This window comes from Dendrobium catenatum, unplaced genomic scaffold (genome assembly GCF_001605985.2).
Source record: "Dendrobium catenatum unplaced genomic scaffold, ASM160598v2 fragScaff_scaffold_133, whole genome shotgun sequence".
Lineage (NCBI taxonomy): Eukaryota > Viridiplantae > Streptophyta > Magnoliopsida > Asparagales > Orchidaceae > Dendrobium > Dendrobium catenatum.
In genome coordinates, this window is record NW_021318595.1 from 2,101,616 (window position 1) to 2,114,952 (window position 13,337).

Sequence of the window (13,337 nt, forward strand, 5' to 3'; positions counted from 1 at the left end):
AAAGTTAAGAAAGCTCCCTTAATTAGGGTTGTCAATATTAAACATGATCTGAAAATCCGACTCGAATTTGATTCAAAAATTTTAAGTTCGGGTCAACTAGTTTGTGAAATGGGTTGGGTTCGGATTTAACAATTCGACCCGTTTTAAAAATCGGTTCTGGTTCGGGTTGACCCGAAAACCCAGAAATGACCCGGATTGACCCGCGCTGCGTCTGCCCGCTGCCTGCGGCCCGTGTAGCATAGCGTCTACCCAATGCCCGCGTGACCATGTTGAGTATGCCTGCATTACGGCGCCGCCTCGCATAACTCTATGCCGCCGTCGACGCGAGCCCACTGTGCCACGCTAGCCTCGCCTGCCACCGTAGACGCGAGCCCCCCTGACCCACCGTCCGGGTTTACAAAATCGTGTCGGGTCGATCAGGTCAACCCGATAACGCGACAGGCCGGGTTCAGGTTCGTATTTTTGACCCGTTTGCAAAAAAAAAAATTAAATATTACAAGAAATATTTTATGTTGTTTCCAAATCATTTATTTTCAACCAAAAGAGCAATTACACATTCCAACATAAAACATAAACATTCAAACTGTCACATGAAATATTTCTCTTACAAGAAAATAATTACACATCAACTATACAGATGTAAAGCGTTATAAAACTACACTTCACACTTCATCTAAAATTATCAAAAACTTGACAAGTTGAAAGGGCCGAGCTGGTCTCCAATTGGTTTTTCAGTAGAACGGCTCCAATCAAGTGGGTAGCTTAGCCATCAACTTTTTGAAAAAGGAGAATTGAATCAAATGTGATGGAAATTCAATATGCATTTATATATATTCTTTTTGGATAACAATCCAAAGTTTGAAAAGATGGTATGTTTCTTTAGCCAATCCTTTCATCAATCAACACAACATATTTCATTTGATGACAGGCTCTTAATTCCACAGTAGTCATGATTAAGTTGTTTTTATGACTTCTTTCAATTCATATGGGTTTTCATCATCTTGGTCCTGAGAGCTCCATGGCTTGAACCAGCAATGAAGAGTCGTCGGTGAGGTCGGAAAATCTCTCAGAAGAGGACAATTCCGGCATCTTGAACCGGTTAGGATCCGATCTCTGAGATGCCTCCCATCGCTCTGCAAGACCATCACCCTCCAGCATCCTCACCACCTCTGACATTTTCGGACGGTGACCGGGAAGGAACTGTGTGCATAGTAATGCCACTTTAACCATCTCTTCGAGCTCGATTCGATCGTAGTTGTTCTTCAAATCCTTGTCTATGAGCAGCTCAAGAGTCTTCTCTTGATTGAGCTTTTTAACCTGGACGAATAAACGATAAAATATTCATTGCACAATATTTCTGGACATTTGTGACTAGCTATGTGGCAGGATTGAACTCCTATTCAAAATCACTTGTGGCTTTGTATGGTTTGAAGGAATTGGATGAGGGAAATGAGAATGAAATGGAAACAGAAAATGAGTTGAATTAAAAATAGCTTTCACCTACTCTTTGATTGAGAAGAACTTATTTTTAACTTTTCATAAATTTTGGTTGGGAATTGCAATAATAAAATGACGTGTTAATATTTCTTACCCAATCAAGCATGGCTCCTTTCTGGTTTGCCGCCTTGCCGAATTCAAGAGCTCTCAGACCAGTAATCAATTCAAGAAGGAGGATACCAAAGCCAAACACATCAGTCTTCTCAGAAGACTGGCCAGTGGAGAGGTACTCAGGAGCAATGTGACCGACGGTGCCTCGCACCGCCGTGGTCACATGGGAGTCCTGGTGATCCAAAAGCTTAGCGAGGCCGAAGTCTCCAACCACGGCCTCGCAGTACTCATCAAGTAATATGTTTGCAGCCTTTACATCCCTGTGAATTATCTTGGGATCACACTGCTCATGTAGATATAAGAGGCCTCTTCCAGCTCCTAGTGCTATTCTCTTCCTTGTGCCCCAGTTCAGTGCTGGTTTTGCTGTGAGTTTAGTCAATCAGTATGAAAATAAAAAGAAAAAGCCAAAGTGATCCCAAACAGGTCTTAAGAATATGATGGTATTGAAAATTTTGAAGTAGCAAATTACCTTTCAGTCTTGAAGCTACACTTCCATTGGACATGTAGGGGTAAACCAGAAGCCTTTCAGTGGAAGTCATGCAAAAACCATACAACCTTAATAGATTCCTATGAACTGCTAAGCTTATCATCTCAACCTCAGTCTGAAACTGAAGCTCTCCACCTGTAGCATTTCTATCTTTTAACCTCTTCACAGCAACCACAGTTCCATCTTGGAGCTGACCTCTATAGACATTTCCAAAGCCACCTTTTCCTAATATGTTCTTGCTGCTAAAGTTATTTGTAGCAATCTGAAGCTCTCTAAATTGAAACATTTTCAAATTTCCAAGGCAGACCTCTTCCTTTCGCTCGGTTCTTTGATCTGTATGAATTTATTCAAAGGAATTCCTCTAAGTTTAAGCAAATAAATGATGATTTGGGTATTATGTAAAGTGTTTGGAGTGCAAGTTTATTAGATTACAGTTTCGTTTGAGACGGCTTTCTTACTGCTTCTTAAAACAGCTTTCGAGTATAAAAATTTTAATTTTTAAATTAAAAAGCTGTTTTAAGAAGCAATAAAAAAACCGTCCCAAATGAAGCCTAAATTTCTTTGAATCTATGCTTACCATTCACATCAAAGAATATTTGTTGTTGGCATTTATTCCTCCACCATAGAAAAAGTCCTGATGCTAGAATAATCAAAGATATTAAACCAATGCTAAGCCCACATACAAGAACAACTTTGTGACTTTTAGACCTTCCTGGTGTTGAAGAAACTATAAAAATAAAAATTGTAGATGTCAGCTATCAGAATAAGAACATTTCTTTAATTTTTAAAGAACAAAAAAGAAAAAAAAAATTCTCTCACAATTTTTAAGACAGACTACTTGAAGGGTTCTACACAATAACAATGAGTTGAAGCCATGTAGAATCCAAAAGAGAATATTACAATTTATTTATAGTCTAATCATGATTAATAATTAATAAAGATTTAAGCCTTCTCTACCGTAGCAAGAGCTTCCTCCTACTAAGAACTTCCGAGGAAATTTATTACTGAAAATGTACTCCTATAATGTTAGTAAAAAACTCCCAAAACAGAGAAAGGTGGGAGAACAGTTCATAATCATGATCCCATACAGAATTTGCTTTCAAGTATCTATTGATATAAGGAGCAAAATGAAGATGAACATGCAAAAACAATAATAATAATCATGTGAGAAAAGATATAATTAAGTACTTTGTGAATTATTGAGGTTAAAGAAAGTTGGAGTGGAAATGGTTCCGTAGCATTCTTTCTCTGAACCAGCTGCACAGATCAGAGGATTCCCCACAATGCTGAAGCAAAAAAAGAGAAACATAAAGTGAGGATAAGCTTTGTTGTCTATTTTTTCTATAGCTGAGATAGAACATAAAGTTATGGCTTGCAAGGAATCTTATATTACCTCATTGTGAATGTAAATTCTTACTTTTGCGTGTAAATTTAAATGATGATTCTTTGGATTCTGAATGAAAACTTACTTGAATGTCCTTGCAGGGAACTTTGGTATTGGCCCACTCAAATTGTTATATGACAAGTCTCTGAAATCATAAAGAACTGTCAATGCTACAGTATTATACTGCTATTCAAAGGATTCTGAAAAGGAAAAGCAACATGACTCACAGGAAGGACAGCTCTGTGATGTTAACTAAATTCCGAGGAAATGGCCCATAAAGACTGTTGTTGTTAAGCCTCCTTAAAACATTTCAATATATGGGTAGAAACCAAAAGAACAATTAATTGAGTTTTGGAAAGGGCAGGAATAGGAATGTTTCAGAACAAGATTTCTGATAGCAAACTTACAGGTATTGAAGTCTTGTTAGCTCTCCTAGTGATGCTGGGATTTCACCAGAAAGCTTATTGCAGGAGAGATCCAAGGTGCGAAGCTTTGCCAGCTTCCCAATCTCCTCAGGAATGAATCCAGAGATCTCATTGTTCTGCAACAGCCTGAAAGAAACATTTCTAACCTGAATTCTTGTCTGATTAACCAATTTTTCTGAAGATGAGCACTTACACTATCTCTAGATTAGTCAAGTTCCCTATGCTTGAAGAGAGTGAACCAGAAAGATTCTGACTTGGAGTTCCACTGCAAAAGTTGTCAAGATAAGAAGAGCTAATTCTAACAAAATTTAGAAAGAAATGGATAAGATGATAGGAAATCTTTAGTCTTTAATAGAACATACAGGCCAATGACAAGATTCTCAGATGAACAAGTGACCATTGTCCAGCTACATGGATCAACTGAATCCTTATCCCAATTTTGAAGAACACCATGAGGATCTTTCAAAGAAGCCTTTATGCCCATCAAAGCTTGAACTGAAACAGAGAAGAAATGTATTAAGAAAATCACTTGTATGAAACTCGTTGTTCTCATTAGATTATACCTTCAAAGTTGATTCCTTTAGGGGAGAGAAGAGCAACTGCAGACACCGAAGACCACAAGAAGACCAACAAAAAGAAAAGGACCCCATCTTTTTCCTTCCTAACTTCCATAAGCTTACAACCTTATAAGCAGCTACAAAGACTCTTTAATGTTCTTTGGAGCTTAAAAACACTATTTAATGGAGTCTGGTGAGCATTTATCTCCTTTCTCACTTCCCTTCAATTCTGTGGATTGGATGGGCGCTTGCGCTCAGTCATCCTCATACCTCTGAGGCCTGACAATAACCCCCAGACTGCGCTGTCTTGCTGCCCATATGTATGTAAAGTGTAAGGAGAAAGGAGGAGCGTGAGATGGCAAATATGCCTTCCACTAGATTTTGGCACTAGAAATAAGAACTACATAAAATACTGAGAAATCCTTTTGATTTTGCCGTAAGGAAATATTTAATTTTAATCCATGTTACAAGTCACTTATGAGTGTGTGAATAAATATGATATATTAATTTAAAAAAAAATTAAGGAGCTGTTTCTTGACATGTAATAAATTTTCAGCCTATTTTACATTTATTTTTTTATTTTCTCAATATTATATCCTAAAAAAAATCTGGTTGATGTTACAGTTAACTTATGAGTGTGTAATAAATCTAAAATTTAAGGGGGGAAAAATCTTTAATGAATTTTTGTTTCACTTGTAATAAAGTTTTAGCTATTTCTTTCTCTCTATATTAGTCAATTTATTTTATATTTTGTAGTAAATAATAGAAGTTCAAGTTCAGTACCTCCCTCAATTTTTTTTATCTTTAATGATTTTATGTTAACTCAAAGTTGATTTTAATTTAGCCAGATATTAAGGCTTCATTAGAGACGCCTTTTTTATTGCTTCTTAATAGAGCTTTTTATTACAAAAGTTAAATTTTGTAATAAAAAGCTGCTTTAAGAAGCAGTAAGAAAGCCATACCAAATGAAACCTAAGTCAATGAAGATATTGAGGTTTGTATTTTGTTTTATGAGCAAAGCTTTACTAAAAGAAATCAATAATAAAAATAAATTTGGGCCCATTTTATTTAAATTGCCTAATTATATTCATAAATAGTTATGCATTGCATTTTCTCATAATTTTTTTATTCGGCCAAATGCCAGAATCAAAATTTAATTTTTGTGTAATGTTTCCTAGAAGGACAACTTCAATCATGCTGAAGGCTGATAGCATGTTGAGTTCAACTAATTTTGGCTCGATTTGATTTTAATATTATTATGTTTAGCTCTATTTATGATTGGAGTAGCTCCGTTGGAAGATATGATTAGAGAGAGTTGCCTTAGATGGTTTGGTCACATAAAACGGCGGCCTTCCGATGACCAGATTAGGAAAGTAGAAGTATTAGATTTGACTTAAGTTAAGATAGGTAGAGATAGACCTAAAAAGATTTGGTATGAAAATATTAGAAATGATGTTTCTTTATTAGATTTAAACGAGAATTTGACTTTTAACAGAACGCAACGGAGTAAAAGGATTCTTGTTGCCGATCCCACGTATTGGGACAAAGGCTTGATTATGATATTTTTGTTGTATGTTTAGCTCTATTCAAATGTATACGAATCAATCAATCAGACATAATCTCCTTTAAGAATACCAACTAACTAAATAACTTTTTCAAATGCCGTCATTCAATAATTTCAAGGCAATTATTGTTAGTACATGTTGGAATATTTCAATGATAGAGAAAAAGTTAATGTTCAAGCTTCAAATAAAGATCTCACACATATGAGCTACAAACACTTATTACATGATAAGGGAAAATTTCATGGCTTGAAAGATTTGAATTATATTTCATTAGTTTTAGATCTAGCATATAGTGGATCGCCTATTCCCGAATTTGGAGAACCCATTAGTACAACTTAAGAAATTGAAATTATGGTGAATGCTACATATTGTGGTGCTGGAAATATCTTAGACACATTGATATGGACATCATTGTACTATATAATGTCAATTACTTTCTACTATATGTGGGTGGGGATCAAATGATTTAAGAGTTAGAGGGTAATTAGAGGCACCAAGGCAGGACTACTCAAAGTTAGAGGATGATTGTAGATGACTAGGATAGCCCCTAATTTAGTATCATTTGTATATGTACCATAAAGATCAACCATATAAGTTATGCTAAGAAGGCAATAACTTATTCTCCTAGTTTTTTTTTTTTCTTTTTCTTTTTTTTAAGGAAAAAGAATAATTAGGATTAAAGAGTAAGTTACAACCATTTACTAGTACTTATATTGCAAGTAATATTATAAATTATTTTATTATTACTTATAGTTTTGTCTCTTTGTATTTATATGGCTTTTAAAATTCTTAATGTTGTGAAACTTATATACAACCATGAAAATCTTGGTTGTAGGTGCATTATTTTCATAATATAATTGGAATTAATCTATTTTCTTCCAAACATAACTTGGTGATAAGTTTGCTATTTTTTTCGTAAGCTAGGTTGAGATTAATACCCATATTTTAGTGAGAAAATAATTATTTGATTATTTTTAGGCAGTGCTGTTTAAGGCTATAACATGACTTAATCAATTGTTTTCATAACTTTGGCTAAAGGTTGTGCTAGTGAAGATCAAGTGGTGCAAAGCTTCCATTAAAATTGATAATTGAAAAAGTGCTTGTTGCAGTGATCAAAGCCAGCTCAAAATCAAGATCCATAATTTCTTTGCTTTAGCTGTGCACCTTCAAGATCTATTTAAACATGAGATTTCTTATATGTATATCTCAAATCATAAGATATTTTCATGTAATCCATAACCTAAAGCTTTACTTAATTATATATTGATATGATAAAAATTTTCATTTATTTCTTCGTTTCTTTAAATACCTTTAAATAAACAAAATAAAATACTTCTTTTTTATACATAATACTTGCATTCCTCATATTGCCTCCTAGGCTGCCCTTGATCTTAATGAGCTTATTTTAAAAAAATGAACTTTTTATATTGGATGAAGCTTTTCGTACAGTACAAAACTTAATTCTTTGTATTATTATTTATCTACTATGGAACCTAAAATCAAGGGGTCGAATCAAAGTAGATATCATAATGTACGACCTTAATTGTACATTACAAATAAATAGAGAGCTTGTTAGAATAATTTTTATTTGGACAAGATGCTCGATTGCTCTGAGTCCCCAAGATTGTGCAGTTTATGATGTACAATCATAATCATATAGTCTAAATTAATAGAGAGCTTGTTTGGATGAACCTCCTTTAGACATGACAATTTAATTAGTTCCTTGAGTTAACATCATTGAACATATTATATTGTATGATCCTTACATCGTACTGCATGATCAACCCATGAAATTAACTATATCAAGATTTTCAGGGTTTGATTAAAGGGGCTCATATAAATACTCATCTTAAGAACAAAAAATGTCCCTCTTGCGAGAGAGAGAGAGAGAGAGAGAGAGAGAGAGAGAGAGATTCCTTAGATTCTAGAAGAGCCTTTTGCAAGCCTTATACTAAAGGTTGACACTACAGAAAAATCGATCATTACCAGTATATTTTTCGGTAGAAAATTGTGAAGTTTTCAGTGGATTTTAAAATTTTTTGGTAAATAACCGGAGGAATTTTTTCAAAAGCTAAATCGAGCGCAGGTGAAATTTGCCGTCGAAAAACCTCTGTCGAAAAAATTTTCCTGTAGATTTTTTTCACCGGAAAAAGCAACCGGAATAGTTAAAAATAGACCGCCTACCTGCCCACCTGCCCGAGCGAGCTCCACCCACTGCCCAAGCGAGCTGTCTTTGTGATGCCCTAGAATCTAATTTAAAAGAATTATTCTTTTAATATTTTAATAAATAACACCATAGCTATCTAATATCCTCTATGAGCAATAGACAATATAACAAATTCTATAAACTAAAATATCATTATACATAGCTATTTTCAATTCCAAAAATCATATAAACTACTTAAGATCTACACAATCAAATCATAACTACTCTGTCATGAGTACAAAAATAACTTATATAAAAAAAGAATCTGAATATGAGGATTCTTGACCAGTCTCAAACTCCTGCTCCTTTGTCCTAACCTGAAATCAATTAACCACATGTAATGAGCTTAAAAAGCATAGCATGTCATCAAAATCTACAATTAAAATTAAAGTATGTAAACGAGCAATATGCATTTCAACAGTCATATCATAACAGTTACATTTATATGATCATTAAATCAGTGTAGAAAAAATAAAACTCACATGCAATAGCAGTAAAATTTGTAAATAATAAAACACTATGATATAGAAGTCAGTAAACTGGTAAACGAGTATGGGAGTTAAATCTATAAAGAAATCATTATATACGTACAAAAATCTGATAAACCATCAAATCCTAATATTAATAAAGACTGTTAAAATCATGTCAATGTAGTAAAACCATATAAGAGTGTACACTTGCTATCTAGTTCATCTATATCACATACTCAATATATCACATGCATAATATCAATATAGTAAATTAGTACTATCTAATAGTATCAGTATCTATATCAGTAGCAGTAACAATCTAGTGGTAGGAGCAGTAAAATTATACAATAATAATAAATTCATACAATAACAATGAATTCTTATAATAATAAGAATAATGCGTCAAAAATAAGTATTTCATTAGTCACATTAAACAAGTAAGAAGTCTTGGCTATCACGATGTTTTTCAATATTATATTAATATCAATAAATCGTTGGCTTAGTAAATAGAGTCATCATCCTTTATCTATTGGCATAATAATCATCTATTTATAACTCCCAATCAGTATTATGTGAATCAGTAGAGGTTAACACCAAACCATAATATTTAATGAAAAGCCCGTCGGCCCACCATCTTGTACTGGTCAATTAGTCTCCAACCAACGGGTCAACTAGTATTTACTTGTCTTTTACACACACAGTAGTATCACAATACAATAACAATAATTTTAATCATATATCCACAATCATTTTCAATGCATTGCAACAAACAAAAATAATTAAGCTTAATTTCAAAAATACCCAAAATTAAGTTATAACGAGAGATAAAAAAAATCCTATTTGGTAAAATTTCACATTTTGAGAAAATCAACAAATTATAAGGGATTGTTTAAAATGATGTTTTAAGATTTTTATTGTAATACACTATAATTTTTAGACGTCAAAATAAATTTTTGGGTGGATAAAAATCATAGAATTTTTAAAATCATCTGGTGAAAAATATCAAATAATTACTCAAAATGCTCATAATCATGATCTCTATAAGATACAAAAAGTTAAGCGGTGAAAATTTTGTCAATACAAAGTTATTCATATTTTCGATAACAAAAATACAAATTTGTTCACAAAAATATCTAAAACACAAAATATTTGAAATCAGAAATAGGGTATCGATTCCTTACAGCGAAGATGAGTAAATCTCGACGGACGAAACTCGCACCAAACCTCCAAATCTAGATTTTTTCTTTCTCTCTCCTTACATTTCTCTCATTTCACAAAAATACTTCTCTGTAAACGATTGCTTTGGTTGAAACAAATAGATTTAATAAAATCTTATAATGGATTTAGATATTTTTTTTAATAAAATAATAATTTAATATTATATAATTAATTTAATCAATTTCTTTTAATAGAAAATTCAAATAAATTATTTTAGGACTTCAAAAATTATAAAAAAAATATTCATAAAATAAAATATAATATTTAAAAAATATCGATGAAATTGGTTTACAAATTGGACACCTAACTGTCCCAAAATTTTCACTTGTACTCATATGTATAAATTCCTTAAGGATTTTCATTGATGTCCAAAATTTACGAAAAAATTTATGCAAGTAAAATATTACAATCAAAATAATATGAAAAAGATGATTTGCAATTTGGAGTTATAATGAATCCAAAAAAATTTGGCAAAGTTAAAATACGGGCTATTACGGCCCGCTTGCCTGCCTGCTGCCTGTGCGCGCTGCTTACCTATTTTTCACACTGCCCACCCACCTGCTCGCAAGCTACCCATTTCTATCGTGCATTGCCCGCTCGCTTACTCGGGTGTTGCCTGCCTGCCCGCATGGTGACTCCCATGGGATTCGAAGTCAGAACCTGTAACAACTTTGCTGTGGAGAAAAATATGTTAAAAAATTTATATGTTATATTTAAATAATAAAATCAGTATTAAAATCCATTAAAAATTATATCGAAAATCCATCGGAAAATCTGACTAAAAATCTGACATAAATATTTCATAAAAATCCTCCGAAAATCTGTCAATAATGGACGAATCTCTTGTAGTGTGATGGAGAATGTGAGAGATTGGAGAGAATGCGGTGGATCTCTTGGAAGGGTGTCTTAGAGATTGGTGTGAGGGAGTGGTACACACAAGTCATTCAATCACTCGATTACCTTTTTTTCTCGTGTTGTAAAGTGACATGGCTTGTTTTAGAATCTAAAAGAAGGTGCACCATATATATGTATGTGTCAACTATAGATCAATTTGTGTTGAAAAATCCTACTACCCAAACAAATCAACACAAAAAATCAAATTTTATTATACTAGTGCAACACATCAAGTTATATGAAATACTTCATCTTTCATATATCTTACAAAATTCATGTAGACCTCCACATACCAATTCTCAAGAGTTCAAAAAATCTTAAGAACTCTAGGTCGATAGAGTATAATGATGACATCCACTCACTCTCTTTCTATCACTTGCTCCTTTATTCTCTCTCGTATTACTCATTGAGAACACATACTAGTCCATCAAATCATACAATTACACAACAACAACAATAACATCAAATCTTTATCCCACTAGATGAGGTCGGCTACATGAATCATTTTTCTCCATTAGGTCTTGTTAAAAGTTAAATTCTCGTTTAAATCTAATAAATAAAGATCATTTCTAATATTTTCTAACCAAGACTTTTTAGGTCTACCTCTATCTTTCTTAAGATAAGTCAAATCTAATACCTCTACTTTCCTAACCGGGTCATCAGAAGACCGCCGTTTTATGTGACCAAACCACCTAAGACGATTCTCTCTAATCTTATCTTTCACTAACACAACTACAATCTTTTCACGTATATAAAATTAACACAATCACACAATCACATTAAAAAGTTCAAGCCCATGGTGTAAAAAAAACTTCATTTTAATCATGTTGCGCGACAAATAAACTTCAATTTCTATCATGATTTGATGATAGATTGCGAGAAAAAATCAAGCTCAAAACATCTCAAAGTATTGGGTCGTTGGATATTGGACCAAACTCTTATCCCTCTTAAAAGCAATCCACCCAGTTGAAGATGGGTCCACCAACATGCAAATTTAGACCAAGAAATGTCCAAACTCTACCCAGCTGGCCATACCAAAACCCCACTGGTGGTCCTCATGAACAACAAAAGGAAATCCACACGGCTTTATCACCCACTTATAATAGAGTAACATTGTAATTATTAAGTAAATTTGGTTAAAATTTTACATTAATTGCTTGTGTGAAAAGTTATGTAATCATATTATGAATTTTGATTATATTATTGATTTGTTTGATATTATTGTAATTTTTTATAAAAATGATTTTAAAATTACTACGAAGAAAAAATTGAAAATAATTTTTAATAAGAAAATTATCCCAAATAAAATCTAATACTTTACTTTGTAGTAAATAAGTTCCACTCCTAATTTTCTTGCACTAAAAATATGAAATTTCTCTCCAACAATATGCTATTTAACTTAGAGAAATAAAGATTCTTATTAAAAAAACAATTTTACCAAACTGCATAGAGTATTTTACTAAGATATTCTACCATTGCGAAGAAAAAAACAAGAATTTTGATAGCTATGCTATTGAGATATTTCGAAATCTAATAAATTTTAAAATTAGAAAAATATCAAAATAGTCCTTATACTATTCGTGTATGGCCAGCTAATTTAATTTCAGAGTATCACATTATCTTAGTTTAGTTAGTCGACTATATGAAATTGATCTAAAATAGTCCCTCATATTATAATTATGATATAAAATTGATTCTAATTAAGTCTCTGACTTTACAAAATTTTAGTCTAAAAAAAGATCATTTTGGATCAATTTAGTTCAATTGAGGAACTAAATTAGAATAACGTTATGCTCGGGAACTAAAATGACCAAACATAAATAGTTGGGACTATTTTAAAATTTAACCTAATTTTTAATATTACTATTAAGCTATGCATAGCAATAACTTCCATAAATTTAATCAATTAGTATTCATTAAAAAAAAAAAAGATGGTAAGCATGTGAAATTATTTTGTGTGATTATTAACGTTGCCCGGAGGCGAATCAGAGAACGCCACGTACACTCCTTTGTTGTGTACCGTGGTTGTGTATCATTGTGTATCACGTGATGTGGTGCTCTCTGATTCACCTCTTGACTGTCCCATGTCCGCACACAATAATTTCTCGCTAAGCATACATCATCCTCTCTCTTCTAGTCTGGACGAAAATAATCATCCAGACTATAAATATACATAATATATATACTTTTATATTCGAATGATTCATCCCATCCTAACTTAACACGGAATAATTTCTTTCTTCGGTGAGAGTTGGCAGCCTTTACTTTTTTTTTTTTAATACTCTCTTTCCTCGCCATCTCTGAGTCTCTGCTACATCTGCTCCTAAAGACTTGACAGCCCGATGGCTTGACCCACTCAGCAGAGAGAGGAGTCAAGAAGAGTAGTGATGAGTTCTTCTCCTCGGAAAGTGCAAACAAAAGTAAATCCATAATGCTTACAGTACAGCCAGCGGCCATCATTCTCCCTTACGTGTTCTTTATTCTATTTCTCTAATATTTTTATTTACTAAAGATTGCACATAC

General features: G+C 32.9%; 1 protein-coding gene across 2 annotated transcripts; it reads right to left on the reverse strand.

Moving 5' to 3' along the window:
• Positions 1-530: 530 nt before the first annotated feature.
• Positions 531-4,835, reverse strand: LOC110100238 (protein NSP-INTERACTING KINASE 1-like). 2 transcript variants are annotated; one of them, XM_020827663.2, is made up of 11 exons: positions 4,468-4,835; positions 4,267-4,399; positions 4,098-4,169; positions 3,887-4,030; positions 3,707-3,778; positions 3,565-3,624; positions 3,284-3,381; positions 2,673-2,822; positions 2,078-2,428; positions 1,592-1,962; positions 531-1,317 (listed from the first exon to the last, which is right to left on the reverse strand). In XM_020827663.2, the coding sequence occupies exons 1-11, from the start codon at positions 4,574-4,576 to the stop codon at positions 997-999; spliced, it is 1,881 nt and encodes a 626-aa protein (XP_020683322.1). In that variant the 5' UTR covers positions 4,577-4,835; the 3' UTR covers positions 531-996. The 2 variants fall into 2 exon arrangements, with proteins under 2 accessions (XP_020683322.1, XP_020683321.1); XM_020827662.2 differs by having other exon boundaries at positions 1,592-1,971; positions 4,468-4,833.
• Between the last annotated feature and the right edge of the window lie 8,502 nt (positions 4,836-13,337).

Coding starts and splice junctions, on each gene's coding strand:
- LOC110100238 (XM_020827662.2), bottom strand. CDS start 4,576: ATGGAAGTTAGGAAGGAAAAAGATGGGGTCCTTTTCTTTTTGTTGGTC. Junction 4,170..4,266: donor GAGAATCTTGTCATTGGCCT/GTATGTTCTATT, acceptor CAACTTTTGCAG/TGGAACTCCAAGTCAGAATC. Junction 3,779..3,886: donor CTAACAAGACTTCAATACCT/GTAAGTTTGCTA, acceptor AAATGTTTTAAG/GAGGCTTAACAACAACAGTC.